The sequence below is a fragment of the Lepisosteus platostomus genome, chromosome 11, assembly GCF_059453375.1.
Source record: "Lepisosteus platostomus isolate fLepPlt1 chromosome 11, fLepPlt1.hap1, whole genome shotgun sequence".
Taxonomy (NCBI): Eukaryota; Metazoa; Chordata; class Actinopteri; order Semionotiformes; family Lepisosteidae; genus Lepisosteus; species Lepisosteus platostomus.
This window is the reverse complement of record NC_142621.1, coordinates 20,103,415-20,125,265: the sequence shown is the minus strand read 5'-3', so window position 1 is coordinate 20,125,265 and position 21,851 is coordinate 20,103,415. Positions and strand designations below refer to the sequence as shown.

The 21,851-nt window shown below is 37.8% G+C and overlaps 1 protein-coding gene across 2 annotated transcripts in view; it reads right to left on the bottom strand.

Annotated features, from left to right (window-relative positions):
* rabgap1l (RAB GTPase activating protein 1-like) overlaps positions 1-21,851 on the bottom strand; it is a 423,532-nt gene that overhangs the window by 302,243 nt on the left and 99,438 nt on the right. For both annotated transcript variants that reach the window (XM_088598822.1, XM_088598823.1), the window contains exon 13: positions 8,355-8,505. In XM_088598822.1, coding sequence (XP_088454948.1) covers positions 8,355-8,505 — 151 coding nt within the window. The remainder of the gene's footprint in view (positions 1-8,354; positions 8,506-21,851) is intronic.

Here is a 21,851-nt window from a genome sequence, read left to right as displayed (position 1 = left end):
CGTTTCAGCTAAATGAGGGGAATCAAATCATTCAGAATTGTAAAAATAACCCTTCTTCTCTCCTTCGTTTATTTTAAAGAATTTCGCGAAGAAATCCTTAATCACAAAACCATCACTTAATCCAGATACAATTTATCCAGATACACAAATTCACACCTGTGCCTTAAATCTGGTGGAAGACTTCAGACGTAAGTGTCCAATGCCAGTAATTCCATAGGTTTAGCCACTGAGTTAACCTTGCATAGAAGCAGTTTTTTAGCTAAGTTGATCAAGTCAAACATTTGAAGCACGAGATCACAAAACTGTTGTGCCCTTATGTAACTAGTGACTCCCATTCTAGTCAACATCTCACATTTCCAGAGATCACACTGGGCTGCATCAGAAGTTTCAAGATCAAAGTATGCTTTTTGTGCTTCACCAATCAGAAACAACATTTATTGGCTTACTGATCTTTTCCCAACCCTGTCTCTCTGCAGTATGTGCAAAAATAATTAAATACGCCTGTCTGTCATCTGTTGTGGTCATGTTTTGTAGAATGCATGAAATTCATTCTACATTCAATTCATTCAAATTCATTCTTTCCCCCCTCATTCACTCTGGGAATATGGGCCTCTAATCCAGGTGTGCGCACATTTTTTGGCACAAGAGCCACATAAAATTTTGAAACTGTATAGAGGGCCACTACAGGCTGCTGTTACAGATAGCCTATGCCCTATATAAGTTTAAAATCCAACACAGGCTTATTAGTTCAAGAGTAACGATAACCTCGATAATGAGAAAAAAAATTAATATTCTAAATAAACAAAATTAAAATTAACTAAAACTTTACGTTCAACTAGGGCTGGGCGATATGGCCAAAACATTATCACGATAAAAATTTTCATATCAGTCGATGTCGATAATTATCACGATAAATGTCAAATCATTATTTCTTTCAAGTTTAAAGGCAGATTTTTTCTCCTGAGTGAAAGTTGAAGAAACCAGACAGTTAATTGGTAAATTAAACAACTCTTTATTTTAAGAACACAACAAACACTTGCCAAACAGCAGAAACATTAAACAAATCTGAGGTAGAAAGCATTCAAGTCTTTTTTATGTCAAAATATGCATGAGTAAAATTTACAAAATAAATATCTTAATAGAATTAGATTAAATTAAATACTGCAGTGTGATAAAACACACATAGAAGATGGCTCAGACAGACTGCAAAGTTTAAAGTGCTCTGTTTTATGTTTGTTCGTAAAAAGCCAAAATATCTCCAAATTACTGAAGTTGAATGACCTTTTCTTTCGACGATGTCATCGCCCTTCGAGCTGGTCGTTGGCAGCACTGCATTTGCTTCAGTGTCACTCATTTCTCCACTCTTAACTACAATCCTGTCAGACACCACCGTGTGGGTAAACAACACCACGTTAGCTGCCCGGTCTGCAACACGCACGCGCACTCGCGCAGTATGTTGTGCGCATGCGCAAAGCATAAACATATATATCGAACATTTATCGAACTTTTGTTTAAATTATATTGGGGAAAATTATATTGCGATAATTATCGTTATCAAATTATCGCCCAGCCCTATGTTCAACTCACAAGCTAAGTCTTCACCGATTGCCTCGACCCGATGGGTAACTGTTCTGTGTGATAAACTTATTTTCAAATTCTGTCTTGCTCTGTGGACAAAGAATATCTGCGGTTTCTATCATACACTCCTTCAAAAGCTCCCCTTCAGAGAGCAGCTTGCTTTGTTTAGCAATTTTATATGCAGGCATGTAGCGGCTAGTTTGGAAGCTCTATTAGCCCACTCCTCGCATGACAGATTGCTAGCATAGATAGCATGTTTGGTAGAAAAATGCCAACTGAGATTGTATTCTTTGAACACTGCAACACTTTCCTTACAAATTAAACATATAGCCTTTGTTCCAACCTCTGTGAAAAAGTATTTTGCAGTCCATTCTTTGTTGAACACTCTGCATTCACTGTCAACTTTCTGCTTCTTCACTCCATTCATTTTGGCGCTGGTTCCCTCCTCATAGTACGATGGACCCACTCTAACAGGTGAATCAAACTGGTAAAGCAGGGGTTCCCAAACCTTTTGGGTCCATGCCTCCCTTGACCTGTCACATTTTCCACATGCCTCCCCTGTGCCAAAAATAAGTTCTATGGCAGTGGGATATTTTACAAAAGATTATGATGGGTCAAAAGAAAAACAAAGTTGATCCAATTTGTATTATTTTTAATCATTTTCAAAACCAAATGGCTTGATCAAAATAGAAAAAATACTTGACAACACATTTTATTGAAATTATTTTCATGTGAAAACAATTATAATTTTTTTTTAAATAGTCAAATATCTTTGTAAAATGCAAATAAAACTACTTAAATTAAGCAAAAATTTAACATCAGTGTTTTTTAAAAAGGGGGAGAAATACAAAGTCTTTTTGTTAGTGACTCTTAATGGTTAGTAGGCTTGTTTAAGAAATTATGTTAACATAATTCACCAAAAATACTGGGTAGTATCTTTGAAATGGCAACATGCATCTCCTTCGCAGTATTGACTCTAGATCTGAACTTGGATTTGATAACCGCAAATGCTGAAAACCGAGCCTCACAAAGGCAGGAAATTACAAAGGGAAGCAGAATTCACAGAGCTCTGTTGTTTACTCCCTGGTACTCCAATAGTATGAGGTGTTTTGCATTGTGCTACTCGGTAAGCAACTTTGTATGATGAAAAAAGAACTTTGCTGGGGACAGTAGTTTGGCTAGAAAAAGCAGCTCACGAGGCTTACTTATCAAACTACTGTGAACAGTTTCCAAATGACGTTTCAATTAACTGCGGAGCATGCTCTCAGCAGCCAACACTTTAAGGCAGACAACACACTGAGGACATTCTTCAGTGTCCACAATTGTGCACGTGAAACCGAAATTCAAGAAACTGTCGTCATACTTTCTGTATTTGCGTTTCTGTTTCTCTTTAGACCTAGGCTCCGTGTCCTTCACATTTTTGAATCATATTTAAAAACCTCTGAATTGCGATCGTGTAACAAAAAACTCACAAAATGACCTCTCATAGAAACATGAAACACTGAAGCCATGGTCAGCTGGTAAACTGCTTACAGACTGCCGACTCTCATGGCCAGTGTCATGTGACATAATCGAGTCCCTTCAAATCCGCTAGGTAGCATGCAACTCATACATTCTGTGTGACTGGCGATACCTGTGATGCCCCTGACCGACAATGGCACCTCCCCAAGGCGGTGCGATGCACAGTTTGGAATCACTGTGGTAAAGCGTCCGTGCACCATCTAACAGCATGAATAATGAAATGTAAGAAAAAAACACACCAAACAAAGTGGAATATGGCAAATATTGACTCATTTATTTCTGACCTCAAGGACTGGTTAAAACTGGTTGGCGGTCCGGATGTGGCCTGCGGGCCGTAGTTTACCCACAGGTGCTCTAATCTCTGTTGGAGTGCCCTGGAAGCTTCCATCTGGACTACATCATGTTGATCATTATTAGTCTATGATGGATTCTATCTGTCTCCTTTCTTATGGCAGTATAAATTAGTGTGCTATTGCTGCCTCCATAATTCTAACTACACAGAAAACACAACTAACAACCAAAAATGAGCAGCCTTCCACCACTGCCACCAGATGTAGCAGATCTCCCATGAGAGTAGTATAGCAAGGGGATATGCACATAAAACACAACCTGAATAGGGTAGATTAAACAGCCCAGAGAAACACCCAATGTTACACTCCCTTTCCTACTCCGCAGTTGCCCTTCTATTTGCACATTTAACTCCACATCAGAATCTTGTAGCAGTGGAAGTTCCTCACCCAGTTCATTCTATTTGGCCAGACTTGCTCCTTACCCATCTTCCTTCTCAACAGCGACCCGAAACAGAAATAACCGAGGCTGCTACTAAATAAGAAGTCTTAACTTTAGGTTCACTCCACTGGAGTATTTCATAATCTTTTATGTAATTGGCCCCAAAGGATCTCAACTGGAGATCTTACTGTACAAACTAAATGTCCCAAGTGACTGTGAGGGTCTTGTTAGACAAACCGACTCCTCAGAGAATGGTTTTATAGGGAGCTGGTGTCCCCAGGTGCAGCCAGTTCCCTAATTTCCCCATGAGAATGCAGGGAATGTATCTCTGGGACTGTTGCAAGCCACCTTCTGCTACCCATTCACTCAGCTACTGTACATGCACTTTCTAATAAATTGATTTCCTTTGTGTAAAAATGACCAAATATAAGCTGGCGAATATAAGCCAGCCCACAGGGCCTAGATCATGCCTACTCTGGTAGCCTTCTGTTGTCTTTAGCAGCTACAGTAATTGCTCCAAGATTCTGCTGGCTCTTGAAGAAAGCCAGGAGATCTGCTTTAACAACTGAACTTTTGCATTTAGCTTCCGTAATGAAAAAAATATAAATCTTTAATAGTATTCTTCCGTTAAAATGTCATTCCAATTTTGTAATAAAATAAATACCAAGATTTGGCCAGGATGCCTCTACAATTTGCAGATTATTTCAATTCACCATTTAAGTATTTACAACATGGCTTCTTTTAACAGAATAAAAACCTAAATCAGAAGTTATTAAGTGGCTCCAATTAATTAAAGCATATCTGAAAACAGTAAGGTAGTTTACATCATTTTTCGCGATAAAAATACACCCTTTCTTTCCCATAGGCAACCTGTTATTGCTCATTAGAATTAACTATTAGCCAAAGAAAAGACGGACTGTCACTTTGAGTAGTCAGTATAATTACAGTCTGGGTTAAACATCATGTTGAATAGAAACAATATTGACTTGTGTACAAAGTGAGGGGATCACTGTCTGTATTGAGGTTTAGCTTCATTTTAAGAATTGTCTCAACAAGCTGTACATGATCATTTCAGTTTTTGTAAGAAATGTGAATATGTCCATATGTTAAACTATTGTATGTAACACAAGAGGCAATTCTTCCTGTGTGTGTGTGCGCGTGTGTGCATATGCGTTTCCTTCAGGTGCTCAGGTTTTTTACCCCAGGGGCCAAAAACATACTGGTAGGTTAAGTGGATCCTCCGAAACTTTGCCCTTGGTGTGACTGTGTGTGTGTTTTTGTATGTATACTGGTGTCTTGTCCAGGGTGCACCCTGCCTTGTGCCTGATGTGGCTGAGATAGGCTCCAGCTCCCCTGTGACGGTGAGTTGAAAGAAGAGGTTAAAAAATGGATGGATGGATGAAAGGCAATTAAAACATGCAGTAAATATAACAGATAACATAAGCAAGATCCATGTATTTCTTTCAATGTGGGAGGTAAGTGAATTACTGTGCTAGAAAAACAGTAAGATAACCTCTACAGCTATCATATGCACTCTGTGTTTTCTGTTTTATTTGCAGACCACTTTAACTACACACACCCTAACAGGAAATTAAGAATAATGTTTTCATAAATGTGCTATTGAAAGGCTACCTTTCTAACCAGAAAAGTATTTAAAACCTTGAAATTAGCTACTGTTCACTTTTTGATCCACATAAATTAAAATGTCACAAATGTTTACTACAGAAAAACAGATTTTCATCACTTAGGTAACATGAAAGTAGGAATAAAAACTATTTTCTAAAATCTAATCTTTTTTTTTTGTTTTTAGAGTTAGTAATAGAGGTTTGAGTTACATTACTGTGATTTCAATATACTGTAGGCAACATACTGTTAAGAGTATCTGAGATACTCACATGAATGACTACTAGCTCACATAACCACTAATAAAGTATGGGTAAAACATTTTGAAATACCAGCACAGGGTTTGTTGACTGAATGAATTTAACAAAAATAATTGCATAGTAAATATATTGGTTTCTCTGATCAGTTACTTTCTGCAAATTATTGGAACAAATTGGAAACAGTGGGATAACATCCTTGGATGAATAAGCAACTGAGGGGCTAGTTGGGCCAAATGGCCTCCTCTCATTTTGAACCTTTCTTATGTTAGGTTACATATATGTAGCTACTGTACGGCTTCAATTTTGGAAAAGATTGGTACTTATAAATCTTTCAAAATATTCAAATACTTAATATTTATCAGGCAATGCACACATACTGTACATTCCCCAGGTGTGCAACTTTACCAATAAAATTCAGAACGTCTGGTTACAGTACTTAAATCTATGCCCCATCTGCATGATGGATACATACTGCGAAGGGTAATAAAGGTAAAAAGGAGTGGGGATTGCTATTTTAAAACACAAAATTTGACTATACCAAATAACTTAATTTAGAGAATTACCCCTTAACAGCCTAGCACTGGAAGAGTAGATCACTTGCTGTATATTTCTGGAAGACAGCAAGCACAACCCACTACTGTGGCAGACCAGGTCAGGAGAGACTGATATTACAGCTGATCTGTCTTTTACAAACTAAAATCACTTGAATACATCAACACGTTGGGTGAATATTACAGTAGTTATCTGAATAACAGATGAAGATGAAGACATGGGTTTCATTAGAAATGTTTGGTACATAAAAGCCGCAAGGTGTTAGGTGGCAGATGGAGTTGAAATAGAAAACTATTATATTTTTCACTGTTATTCTGTGAAAATCCTTTACTTCAAGCACTGAGAGTTTTTTATGTGTTCAGATCCCTGTAGGCACCTAATTTTGGTTGGGGCCTGTCACACGTCACATCCTGGTATCCCATACATCCTTGCTTTGCCAGGCACCTGTAAGCTTTGATTTTCAGTGAGGGCTGCATCATTCAATCAACTGATGCCAACTTTGCTGTGGACACTGTAGAAACATCAGGGTACATGAGACACAGGTGAATGCGAGATTGCACTCCTCATCCATCATTTGCCTCTACAGTCACAGCAGTAAATCTGACTAACAAAAGATCCTTTCAAATTGAGATGACAGAAGAATAAATTGTGGTTCTAAATAAAATAAAAGAAATCAAAGTAAACAAATGAGCTGAGCCTGGACAGTGACTTGAATTGAGTCTCTTAAGACCTCTCTGTATCTCCATGACTTTATTTATGCCAAAAATAAAGATAAGACTTTCACATAAGCTTTAATAACCCATCACTGGTATTCATTTTCATCTTTTTTTTGCAGTTTATCTTGCAAATGAAAAGAAATACAAGAGCAGGTATAGAGGGTATTTATAACCAATTCATGTATTTCAGGAAGGGGAATGCAGTTTACTGTGTGAGTGACTCCCCAGCTGAAGGCACAAACTGTGTTCACAAAAAAACACATTTAAAGAGACCACTGACTGACCTTTTAAAACAAATCTTATAACAGGCAAGACGCAAAGGCATATATAAACAGGTCTTTTAGTATTTCTAATTATAAAAGAAAGCCTAAAAATAAAATAGCACAATATATTCTAACAAATAAGTAAATAAACTGTCAGACACGTCTCTTGCTAAACACGTGATTACACTAAAAAGCTGACACTGGAAACTACTGATGTTGCTCTATCGTTAAAAATGCAGTATATAAACCAAATGAATAGTTTTTCAAACATCAAAGAGCTTTAATTTGGTAGAATGTTGTAAAAAATCACAGAACAGTCAAGCATTGTTTTTTCATTTTTTAATAATTTCTTCATGCCTTATTACACTGTTGCCTCTTTCGTTGCACTAAAAATCCAAATAATGGCACACCTGCCTTAGGCTGCCTACCCATTTCGATACCTAAAGCTTTCTTTAATTTCAATTTCATTTATTTAATAAATTATAATTTAGCATGATTTACACTCTATATTAAAATTGAAAACTGGGCCTCACTATTCCCTATAAGCTACTTATTTCTAACATTATGATATCATATTGAGGATCATAATGCACAACCAAAACAGCGCTGTATTAACATACTAGCATGCACAGCTACTTTCAGGAATTATGCAACTGCCATTTTGATTCCTTAACATCCACAGGTAACAAAGTTATAATCATGCAATCAGCTACACAATAGAAATGTCTGTAGAGCATCATTTAGAGAAGGGTTTGAATCTAACATGCCATTAGGCACGTAGCCAAAAAGGAGAGGATAGCTGCTTTAGTAATGAGTCTTTTGGCCTATGCATTTATCCAAAGAGAGACCATACAAAACAGAAAGGCGATGAACTGAAAAACTTATGTTTCCAACAAACAGATCTGGATTACGTCTTGTAAGAAGCACAGGGCACAAACAGATTTAGTACCTTGTTCATTGAGCCAGTAACAGAGACAGATCACAAACTACTAGACTCTCAGGTTTCAAAGAATCCAAATCTTAATCTTGGAAAGAAGGTCACTCACAATGACAATGAATTTCTTTCTGTGTAAACACACGAAAGAAGGATGTGAATTTCAACAGGGTCCTACCTTGGTAATAAGGATGCGATATGTCTCCAGCAGGCCTTGGTTATTGTGGCACCCAGCCAACAACTGCCACACTTCAGCCCTGAGTGCTTCCGGGATTCCAGGCTTCACCAGTGTTGACAATCCCTTTGGTCGAACTCCCAGGTTCCCATGCCTACCAGTAAAAGCTCAACTGGTGAGTTTGCCAACCCATTTCACAAGGGGAAAAACATCAAAAGTCGTATTTTTCAATCCTTTTTTAATGTGTGCCATTTGGATTATTGACTTATTGACTTGCACAAGAGACATGGATGCAACAACTTACAAAACTATATAACATATTACATTACACAAAACTATATAACACATCGTGATACAACAGATTATGGCCAGCAGCCCAACTCACAACTGGCAACCCACTGAAGCTAAGCAGGTGTGAGCCTGGTCAGTACCTGGATGGGAGACCTCCTGGGAAAAACTAAGGTTGCTGCTGGAAGTGAGGCCAGCAGGGGGCGTTCACCCTGCGGTCCATGTGGGTCCTAATGCCCCAGTATAGTGACGGGGACACTATAGTGTAAGCAGGTGCCGTCCTTCGGATGAGACGTAAAACCGAGGTCATGACTCTCTGTGGTCATTAAAAATACCAGGGCGTTTCTCGAAAAGAGTAGGGGTTTAACCCCGGCATCCTGGCCAAATTTCCCATTGGCCTCCTAGTAATCCCCATCTATGAATTGGCTACATTACTCTGCTCTCCACCCCACTGATAGCTGATGTGTGGTGAGCATTCTGGCGCACTATGGCTGCCGTCGCATCATCCAGGTTGATGCTGCACATTGGTGGTGGTGGAGGGGAGTCCCCATTACCTGTAAAGCGCTTTGAGTGGAGTGTCCAGAAAAGCACTATATAAGTGTAAACAATTATTATTATTATTATTATTATTATTTCACTATTGGGCCCTAAAGCCCAGCTTACTCTAGATTACAGTGACACTTTTAATAGTCTGAGAGCCTGTGTCCTGATAAACCAATTTTCTTAGTATAACAATGTATCACTAAAATAGAAGAAAAAGTTTTAAGACTTTAAGAGGTTTCCACAGTACAGGAAATGTTTGAAATGTACTTCAAAATGTTTGAAAATAAATAACACATCAAGCTCTCTTGAGCATTATTTCTCTTGAAATAATGCTCAGGTTACCTAGACCGACTCTGGTACACAGTCTGGTAAGAAAAAGTCACAGCTGTGGAGATTGTAAATGCTGAGGGGGAAGACAAAAGGAGTCTATTGTTCCTTCCACTATTTTCCTTCCTTTTTGGACTCTTTCAGTGTCACACCCACTCACTCCCAAGCACTGGAAGATGCACTCAAGTTACCACAGCAACAGGCATTACCTCAGCTACACTTGTCAATCAGTTGTTGTGACTATGGACTCAGTTCCACTAATTCCAATCAGTTCCACCTGCGTGCAACTAACTTACTACTTGTCAGTAATGCCCAAACATAGGTTAATTAGCTGGACCTTGTGCATGGCCGGAGAGGTGGTTGAACAAAAATCTGAAACAAAGCAAAGGTATCCAAATCGTTTAACAAGAGAGAAGTCTTGGACGTAAAGAGAAGGTCGTTATCAAAAAGGTCGAGAGGGAGCTAGAAATCAGGATTGAAGGTTGAGTAGCTCTAGCTGAGAAAAAGCCTCAATGATGAGCTAAGACGGATTTAGGGGATAGGGTTTAAATAGAAAGTAGCAATCAATTAGTGCTTGAGTATGTGTGGTGCGGAGGGTGCGTGGGTATGTGGTGATGCCTGTATGCTTGCATGCTATTTGTAACACTACCCTGGATATTCAAGAATACTACTACATTTCTGACTATAACTATGGACTATATTTTTTGAATGTTCACTACAGCTGCCTGCTGCCTAACACTTCCCTGTTCATTCAGGTAGAGTGGAGTCAATACATTTAATTCTGTTTTCATGCCATGGTACCTTACTATGCAGGCAGTCTTAATGACCTCTGATAAGAATGACCCAGCCACTCTTGAATGTTTATTCTTTACAATGGTGGATATAATGATTTACAGTGGAGTAAATTAACTTGAATAAATCATTAAGAATACTGTGACACCTTGGCTGGATGGCCTGTGGTTGCCATGTGCATTCCCCTGAGGACTAGGTGGGGCTGCCTGTCTATTCATCTGGCTCCCTTTCAATCAGGGAGCCAATCCTCCAATCAAGCCTCTAATTAAGTACTGCCTTAAAGTTCCAAAACACAGTTGGATCAGTACTCTGATTAGCTACAGATCCAGACATTCAGAATGTATATATAGTATATATAGTGTATATTTACAGATGCAGCCATTCAAAATGGGTGGGGTATTTCGCGGCATACCCCGGTGGGCATGTCGCGGTATCACACGGTGTCACGCAGTATCACGTGGTTAATCGCGCGTCATTTGACGTCATGCCGGAAACTATCCGGCGTCGCCTTGTAAAACCGCCAGGGGGAGCTTAACCTCTCATGTACAGCATTTGAGCCTTTAATTTTGAACTGTGTATTACAGCATGTTAATCATCAGTCATTAAAATGTTGGTATATTTTATGAAAGCAAGATTGCTCAGTTGGACAAAAGTACACAACCTACCTTTATCAGAAATATTTATGCATCAAAGCCTTTACTGAAGATATTACTAATAGTATTAATAATGGATGACTTTGGACAAGCTGTATACTCAAAGTATAATTTCTTTAGCACATTTGTACAAGCACTTGGAATCTGTCCAAGCCATACTTTGTCAGGCATTTTGTTTTACTTCAACGGGCATAAAAACTTCCTTGCTTTTAACAGGGCGTTTCATAATTTCTAACTACAAAAATGATTTAAAATGCGACACTTATCATTCAACTAGAGCTCAAAATATCACAAGGATCCTCAAGAGCACAGCAAAGAGTGTATTAAAAGACACTTGTATTTATCAACGCTTTCTTTTCCATATACCAGATTTTATGGAACCACTTCAGAGGGGTGTCAGCCAGTCAGATTCCAGGAATCGGCACTTTAAAGGAAAAATACACACCGGTATTCCATTTCTCCCTAACGATTTTAAGCATCGAAGTATTTAACTAGCATGTGAAATAGCGGGTGAAAAAGTGGTAGTTTTAAGCTTTTCTGCTAATATAATATGGAATCGCGTATCTAAAGAATTTAATAACGGTATTCATGTGCTGCGACAGGGCTGTGTAGAACTGTTTCGCCTGCCTGTTCATGCGAGCTGTCTTGTAGCCGACTGGTCTATGTGCGTGACTACCAACTGGCAGGTTGTGTGTCCGAATCCAGCTGGTGCTGGACTTTTCTTTTAACAAACATTTCTTCGAAAAAATAGAATAGCGATATTATGGACAATCAATTGACTTTTATATTTCAAAATATCGCAACATGATCGATTCTAAGTCATTTTTGACAACGGTCCCTGCTTCTGCTTCCTGCTTCTATTGTGTGTGTGTGTGCAACAGAGTAAATTTTTATAGAGAAATGGAGGCTGGACAGTATGCGTTACAATATAAACATTTATATTGATTTAAATCGTGTTCTGATTTAAATCGCAAACACGTGTTTAATTATATGTGTTTTTTAATCATAATCAGGATAATGCAACATAAATTGATATAGTATCTTTGTCTTCTAAGTATCTTAATAAACTTTCAGCATAGCTTTCTACCCGTCAAGATTTATATTTCTTGGGATTTTGGGATCAAACGTGGAAGGATTAGATTATAATCGTTTTTATTTGTCAAATACGTGATTGTATTTCTGAATGTTATGTGACACCTACAGTAGTTCACTGCTTTAAATACATCGAATTAAGAAAGTTATGTGTAGCACTTTAGATCTTTTTTCTGAACCAGGGAAAATCTGATCATGTTTCTCTATAACAATAATAAAAAACTTTATTTTACATATCGCCTTTAAAAGTGGCATCTCAAAGCAATACAGTAGATCGAAAAACAGTTAAAAGGGACCAAATTAAATACCAGACAATCGCAAACACGTTTTCAATAAAATTATTTTATTCCTTCAGCAGTTTGTGAGAGGGACATCCAGCAGGGAGAGACACACACACCGGTTTTCATTGCCAAAATTGTTTTTTTTCAATTCCTCTTGTCTAACAGGAATGTTTTGTTTGTGGACAGACTGTTAGACAAGAGGAAAAGACCGCCTCCTCCTACGAAGCATTAATCGCGTATCTAAGGAAAATTGCAGTATACCTTTGTTCATGCACATCATTATACAGTACAGTATCTCAATTTGTATTTCGATAAAAAAAATCGTTTGCTCAGCCACTACTGTTGTTATTGTTTTTATCCTGTAAAGCGTTTCCTTTTTCTGCGTTTTCCATTTCCTTTTTCTGATCACTCGCTTTCTGGATACACATCTCACCTGTCCTGTTCTTTGTTTTCCTGGTTTGCTGATTATGCCTGCTGCAGTCCACTCCTACCCTCACACCTAAAGAATACTATTTTAAATTTCTTGGCGCAGTTCATTAACCCTTGTATGTGCTGTCCGCGCCCAAAATGCAATTAAAAAAAAGTCAAAAACCGCGCTCAAAATCCAATTTAGAGCTTAATAAGATACACTCCACAGGCAAAATTAAAGACGATTAAAATCTGTAATCTTTCCACTTGTACTGTGAGTCATCGGACAGTTTCTGCTTTGTGTAAGGATGGTGAGAAAGCTGTGCTCAATGTATTTAAGGGACTTAAAAGTAAAAGGAGATGCTTCATATTGCTTGACTAATTTTAAAAACCAAGTTATAAATGCAGACGCTCCCTCGGTGTCGCGCCGGGTGTAAATATCAAAGTATACATTCCCAACAAGAATTGTACCCATCTGTCATGCAAATAAAACACCTTGAATTGAATTGAATTGAGGGAGAGAGGGGGGTAGTGGGACAGAGATACTGTAGACAGACTCAAGGCAAATAAGATACTTATGGGTACGCAGGCATTCACGACAGCAACATACGAAACGTTTGCACGTACTGTATAGTTAAGTTATTACTTGGTTTTCAAAGTGCAACGAAATACAATATTGTTGTTGCTGCTGTTCTGGTTGTTTTTATCCCGTAAAGCGTTTTGAGAAGCCACCTTTAAAGGCGATATATACTGTAAAACCGCTGATTCTTATGGAATGTGTTCCGCAGGAGATTCAAATTTTTATTTATTTATTTTTTAATCGCGTATCTTAGGAAATCTCAGTATAACTTTGTTCATGAACAGTGGCATGTTACATTATCATTCGTTTTTTTAACAAGGCTCGCCAGCTAATGTGAATCGAAACCTGTCTTGCTAGCTTTTAAAGTCGTGCATGTGTAAACTGTACTAGAGGGCATGCAAGTTACTCTGCCCCTTTCAGCTGCAGGGAGTCCCTCTGCTGCAACACACAGCAGACAGAACGGGAGACTATTGCCTTTCATATCTGACACCAGTGAAGTAAAAGGGGTGTATAAAGGGGTGATTTCAGACCACATTTTAGTTACTTTATTTTGTTTACTTTTAACATTTCTGTAATTTACAGTAGATGTCACAATAGAAGCCCGAAACCTATTATACTCAGTCTAGCCTTGGATCCTCTGAGTCCCATGACTCAGTCTTGTCTTCTTTCCTAGAATAAAACCAGTTAAGTCTTGTGTACTATGCAATTTATATTTTCCGATTCCATGCATTCCCTTAATGTTTAGAGTTTACTATATTCTCCAGACTCAAACACATAAGTACTAATAGCTCCGTCCCTTTAGGAGACTCTTTGCAGTACTGTGTCCCACTACCCCCATGAATTCTTTAGGTTGGGTCTAATATTTTCCAGTAATATACAGAATGGGATACAAAATGCTGTCAGGCAGGTAACAGAAAAGAGAAAAATATAAATATTTCCATTTTACAGACGTTCACACATTTATAACATTTTGGCTCAATAAAAAGCTAACCCAATAATTAAATGTGATAAAGTATAGTTTGGATGTTTATACATTCATGTTAATCGTATTCTTGATTTATTTCAATTAGTGTTCATGTTTCATTTGCTAACTTAGAGCATATTGTGCAATGAAGAATAAAATAGCTGCATGACAAGTGACTTCCTTCTCTCAGTGGAAATTAAAAGGTAGCCTGATAAATTATAAGACAGTAAGAAAGGTTCCAATCAGGAGGAGACAATTCTTTCCATTTTTTTTGTTTGATTGCTGGTAGCAAACTGATCTGAGGATCTACTCCAGCTCTTTCTCTTTTTATCATACAGTAAATTTTATTTTCTTGCTTTCTGAAACACAATATAACAAAAAATAACCTCACAAACTCAAAGAAAAAATCCTTGCTCCCCCCCCTCCCCTTGGCAGTACTTCCTCCCATGCTTTTAACTAAGGGCATCTAAAATACTGTCAAACAGCTACAATGGTATCTCTGTACAAGGCTTTGACTGTGTCAATCACAGCACCTACCGTTCCCTTACCAGCAACAACATGGATTCTAACACTCAGACATTAAAAAAAGTCAGGCCAAGAGAGAAAATACCGAGCTTTACAACATGCGGTACCAGTAACATTTTACCCACAGTAGACTCACCAACCAGATGTGTTTCAGTTTCTGTGATAAGCCTAGATTAATCATATCCTCTCCTCTAGTAGGAGCACCAAGTGTAAACATGTAACGCCCCTATTAAAAATAATGGCAAAACAGAAGTTCACTCTTTCTAGAACATACCTTCCTATGGACACTCCTAAAATGTATAAAATAGTGTCCACAGCATCTCATAATAGAGGCAAATGGGGAACTACAAACTCATTTCATACAATGCCATCCATGAGGGGTTAAATACACCCTGAGAGAAATTAATTTCTGGATAATTCAACGGCTGTGATTTCTGGAATATGTATTATCCCAAATATTTTCAAAAGAAATTGAATCATTTCAATGAATCTGTGCCATTCAAGTACCTGCTCCAGACAGTAACCACTGCTAAGGGTTTATATGAAGCTTGCATTAAAAGACTTTAAAAAAATGTCATGTTCCCATAAAAAAGTCATGCCTTGGAGTATAGACCCCCAAAGGAATGCCATAGACTCAAACTGCAAAATAAACACATACAGAAAGAAAGTATTTGTATTGTAATTGCAAATCCTGGTATGAGTGATTGGTATGACTTTCCTCATTACAAATCTCTTATTAGAATTTAAATTTCTCTGTAACTCCAGGTCAGAACAGAGAAAATGTAACTGCCTTAAGGAGTTTACGATTATGAAAAATAGAAGGATAAGCATGATACGTATGTCTTCTGTCATTTTCTAAGTCATGTTACTGAGCACCAAATCTTATTGAGAATATGAATCCATTTAAGGTTTATACCATTAAAGTAAAGGTTTATTCCATGCTGAAAATGTTTGTACCAGACTTTTTTGAGGCCTGTTTAATTGTGTCTGAAGTCTGATGTTGTAAATTTTATTGTTAAAAAGATCCATGAAAATGTCACTACTAAAGTTAGCTGGTACTGTTGGTATTGTAAGTGGCAAGTAGAGCTCATATTTTAGATTTTGTGTAGTTGCTAGCGTTGAACTGTGTGTTGGATGCACATGAATTGAAGGAATGGGCAAACATAGCTGATGCGGATCCACAGAGCCAGCATATTAAGATGTTTATAATTAGAGACAATTTGTTTAAATAACTAGGTATGGATACTGATGTGCAAGAGAGGTGGAAAGGCTGTTTCCTTAAGCCAGCACTATAAAATGTTTTATTCTCAGTGAGATGCTGCCATTTCATAGTGGGTTTCTAACACTGTGTATAGTTCCATCCACACAGTGCCTTTACTTCCATCCATTTCTAATCTCTTTATCCAGTACAGAGGATTTGGAGCCTATCCCAGTAAGCGACGGACACAAGGCAGAATACACCCTGGACATAGCGCCAGTCCATCACAGGACAGACAGACACAAACACACACACACCAGGGCCAGTTTAAATCTAACCTCAGAACCTTTCTTTTCAGAAGACTTAGTGTCTGTATCTGCTTCATTTTCTAATTTTGGTAGCACCTCTAACTGCTTGTCTTTCTTATATGCATTTACTTTGTAATCTGTGGTCCTTTTATCTGTTTTTACATCTACTGTATTGCTTTGAGATGCCACCTTTAATGGTGATATATCAAATAAAGTTTTTTATTATTGTTATAGGGAAACATGATCAGATTTTCCCTGGTTCAGAAAAAAAGATCTAAAGTATACTAGTTTGTCACTCTTCTCATTCCCTTTGCTAAATGACTTGTCATACTAATCTGATCAATCTAACTGCCAGTTTTCTGTGCTTTCTCTATCCTGCTAGATTTGCAATTATTCTGAAAATTTTCATCTTGAAATAACTCATTTCTAAATACCTTTTTCACTGTTAACATCTTGCAGCAACTCTGCGACAAAATATACACTCTGACAGTTCATCCTGCTACCAACATTAAATAAAACAAATCTTAAGATTTCTATATTTATGTCTTTATTTAGTGGTTTCATTAGTGACAAAGGCTAAACTTTCTTGGAAAAATGTCTTTTATGTGTTGCGGAAAAAACTGACTTGCTTTAACAAAATATGTTTACAAATCCTTTCACCTGGAATTTTCGTAGTTAGAAATTATGGAACGCTCTGTTAAAAGCAAGGGAGTTTTTATGTCCGTTGCAGTTCTTTTGCAACATGAATATAATTATATCTTTATTAATTTCTTGAGATACGCGATTCCATATTATATTCCCTTTTAATCAAATTCTAAAAGTATGCTTGTTGACTCCGGTATCGCGTTAAAGACTTCGATGCTTAAAATGTTTAGGGAGAAATGGAATACTGGTGTGTATGTTTTCTACCGAGACCAGTCATATACTGTATGTTTAAGTTCCAAAATTAATATCGTTTATGGACTTCACACGCGTTGCAGTATGCTCCTATTCTTTTTATGCTCAGGCACTAAGATCTCCCTTCTGCTTTGTGTAAGGATGGTATCAAAAGCAATCTTAAGTGGTGAGAAAGCTGTGCTCAATGTATTTAAGGGACTTAAAAGTAAAAGGAGATGCTTCATATTGCTTGACTAATTTTAAAAACTAAGTTATAAATGCAGACGCTCCCTCGGTGCGCCGGCTCTTACACAGTGCCTGTCTGCCGTAAGCGTTACAATATACATACCCAACACTGCTTGTACCCATCTGTCATGCAAATAAAACACCTTGAATTGAATTGAATTGAGGGGAGAGGGGGGGAATACTAAAGCCAATACTGGCTCAATACCCTCAATGGGCTTTGACGTGCTAATGCATTGGTTTAACAGTCCGGGTGTGGCAGGCTTCCAATGTCAACTCGACTCGATTGGAAGACAATGAACGTATTTTAGCCCTAAATGAATTAATAGCAAACATGGTTTACATAAAATACATTTTTCCAAGAAAGTTTATAATAATACGATCTATAGTTGAAATCTGAGCCTACTTTAAAAATAAAGGAAAAGCATTTTCAGAGAGCAATCACGCTGTGTTTATGTAGAAAAGGCGATTAGGTTTATGAGCAATCTAATTACCTATTCGCTTAAAACGCTATATAAAATAAAGTTTATTTAGAGATGAAAGATCAGTGTCGCAGTTTAAATAATGGGAGTCAGGAAACTAACACACAGCGCCACCGGATTTAATAACGCAATAAAAACGCTATAAAATAATGTGACTAGGCACAGAAAAAGTTTACAGCACAGTACAATAATAAATGCTGACCATGACTTTAGAAGCATAAATTACCTTACACTCAATTTAAACACAAGCTGTCTTTCTGTATTAACCTCTAAGCTGGTTCATACAGAAAATGTAGAAATGCATTAGCCTGATTATGATTAAAAAACACATATAATTAAACACGCGTTTGCGATTTAAATCAGAACACGACTTAAATCAATATAAATGTTTATATTGTAACGCATACTGTCCAGCCTCCATTTCTCTATAAAAATTTACTCTGTTGCACACACACACACAATAGAAGCAGGAACCGCTGTCAGAAGGGAAGATATGTTCAAAATATCGCAAATATCGATCATGTTGCGATATTTTGAAATATAAAAGTCAATTGATTGTCCATAATATCGCTATTCTATTTTTTCGAAGAAATGTTTGTTAAAAGAAAAGTCCAGCACCAGCTGGATTCGAACACACAACCTGCCAGTTGGTAGTCACGCACCTAGACCAGTCGGCTACAAGACAGCTCGCATGAACAGGCAGGCGAAACAGCCCTACACAGCCCTGTCGCAGCACACGAATACCGTTATTAAATTCTTTAGATACGCGATTCCATATTATATTCCCTTTTAATCAAATTCTAAAAGTATGCTTGTTGACTCCGGTATCACGTTAGTTAAAGACTTCGAAGCTTACAATGTTTAGGGAGAAATGGAATACTGGTGTGTATTTTTTTTCTTTAAAGTACCAAGACCAGCTATATACTGTATGTTTATGTTCCAAAATTAATATCGTTTATGGCCTTCACACGCGTTACAGTATGCTCCTATTCTTTTTATGCTCAGCTACTAAGATTTCCCTTCAGTGGTAAAATTCAATATCTACAACGGGCACAGTAAAGACGTTTACAGTAAGTCTTTCTACGACAGACCAACGGACCACGAGTGCCCCTGTCGGTCAACCAATCACGCACCGCGGTACCCCGCGTCATCTTACGTCATGATACGCGACACCGCAGCCAATTACCTGCGGTACGTGTCTGTACCGCTCACTTTGAATGGCTGCATCTGTATATAGTAAATCGATCATACTGCACTTGTACATTTGACTTGTATTGTTTCAGAATATCTGTGGATATGACTTAATGTGATTTGCATGTTTGGAACATCCAGAATTTAGTCTTTGTTCACTTATTTGATTAACATGGCTGACATTTTAAAACAACAAAAAGGTATAATAATTAAGTAATATAATAATAAGGCTATAATTATAGTCAGAATGCTGGCCAACGACAAAGAAACATGAACAGGCACTCCATACGATGGAAATGAAGATGCTGCGATGGACCCTCGGCTTGACAAGACTAGACCATGTCATGAATGAAGAGGTGCCAAAAACATTCAAAGTTGCCCCAATCACTGAGAAAATCAGGGAATCGCGCCTGCGATGGCATGGACACGTGCTCCACAGCAAAGACACATCAATGGCAAAGGCTGCTCTCAAATTGAATGGGGAAGGCCGCCGGCCCCGTGGACGACCATTTACGCGCTGGCTGGATCAGCTGAAAGATGACATGCGCCGCGCAAAAGTCATCTGCCGAGATGCCGCAGACTGTATGAAGTGGAAAAATCGGTGTAAACAAGCAGACCCCACATAAGTGGGAAAATGCAAAGAAGAAGAAGAAAAATTATAGTCAGCTGTTGGGTCGTGTCTGCTGAACATTTTAGGATCTTACTGGTCCTTATTGATTGTCGAGCACTGATGTATGTAGTTAGGAATGTTATGGAGTGGTAATGCTGGACAGCTGGACAAATATTTTAATTGTATTTATTTCTTCTAGGTTAGTTTATTTCTGTGTAGCCAGTTAGTTGTGTGTAAGATGTTTTTCTGGCATCGCCACTGGGTGAAAATGTGTAACCTAGAATAGGACAGTAGATTGTTTTTATGTGCTTTCCAGCACTGTCCCCCCCCACCCCCGTCCCTGCACTATGTAGTGGCCATAGATTGTTAGTTTAAGATAACAGTGTCTTTCTGTGATCTTTATCTTTCAAGTATGTTTTATAAAACTATTATAAGTACTATTCTTGTAAATAGACTTTGTATTGATATCCAGTTTGTGTCTGTGTGTTCATTACATCCAGCTTATCTGTTGCACCCTTGTGCCTGAGGATGCCATTATAGCGGTTCACCTTAAAGAGCTGGAACTGACTTTGGCAGAGATAGAGCATGGTAAATTGGTGGTTGAGGCAAATAGGGAGGTGCATTTGCATCAGCTTGGCATTGAGGCCCTGAGAGCTGGTGAAATTTCTGCTGCACACCCTACTATTCAGTGGGTTCAACCACTATCAATATAAGTAGACATATTCACTTAGTACCTCCATTAAGGGAATCCAAGGTAGATTTGTGTTTTAGCCCCTTTGAGTGTATTATTGCAGCTTTCTCCTGGACAAAGGATGTTTGGCCTCTGTTGTTGCAGTGTTGATTTACTGGCAAGGATCAGGGTGTCTGTTCTGTGTTGACTTTACAGGAAGGGCTGAAGACAGTATTGCATCCCTATGAATTAGACCCTGAGGCATACTGTCAAAGGTTTTAAAATCATAAAAAAATATGTAAATCAAACCTTTCTTGAGTTTGCACAAGAGAAGTCACGTGACAAATTTAAAGAACTAATGTTGCTTGAAGAATTCAAAAACTCTGTCTGACTGTATTGTGATGAACAGAAAGTTACCTTGCTCTCACAAGAGGCTGTTAGCAGATTAGTGTGTGTTCACGTACAGTATAAGAATTGTTTACTACTTCTGTTTGACCTTCCTCTCAGGGAAATGATAAAAACTGTTCCGACATCTACTGCAATCAGAACTCAAGGTCTGTTTCTTTGCGCACTAATGAAAAACAAGAGTTTTTTTACTGCCATAGAACAGACCATTTGATTGCTGATTATCTTATTTTAAAGCATAGACAACAAAGTTCCAAAAGTGTTGCTTTGATTCAGACATCTCCTCATGTGTTTGAATGTAATGTAGAACAAGACATCAGTGAGAGGTATGATCCATTTATTTTAAATGGATTTGTATCAATAACTGGTTTATAAAAATTTTGAGATATACAGATCCAGCCATTCAAAATGCACGGAGCACGCTGCCTTAAAACGCGGTAGGCGTGGCGCGTCACAACACATCATACCACATGTTATGATAATAGTATCAGGAATCACCTTGTAAAACCACCAGGTGGAGCTAATAAAGCTTAACCTCTCATGTACAGCATTTGAGCTGTCGCCAGAAAACACCCAGTTTTGAATCTCAGACACTGCTGAGGGACAATCTTTTTCCAATTAAGAATTTAAGTTGTATACTCTTTAGACTTTTAATAATTTTAAACAGTGTATTACGGCATGTTAATCATTAAACATTTAAAAGTCAGTATATTTTATAAAAGCAAGATTGCTCAGTTTGACAAAAGTATACAACCTTCCACCTTCATCATAAATATCTTAATTAGGCATAAATATTTTATTCATCCAAGTCTTTAAGGAAGATATTACTAATAGTTTTAATAATGAATTACCTTGGACAGGCTGTAAGCTCAAAGTATAACTGTGGTCCACTTTCAGTTTAACTGTTGCGACACGAAAATACTTTATTTTTTCATTGACAAAAAGTAACACCACATTCGTTTAAACGGATTGTTTTGTTGCTGCACAGACTGTTAAACCCGAGGAAAAGAGCGCCTCTTTCTTCGAAGCATTTCGTTGATTCGATCATACAAAATAAGTTTTGA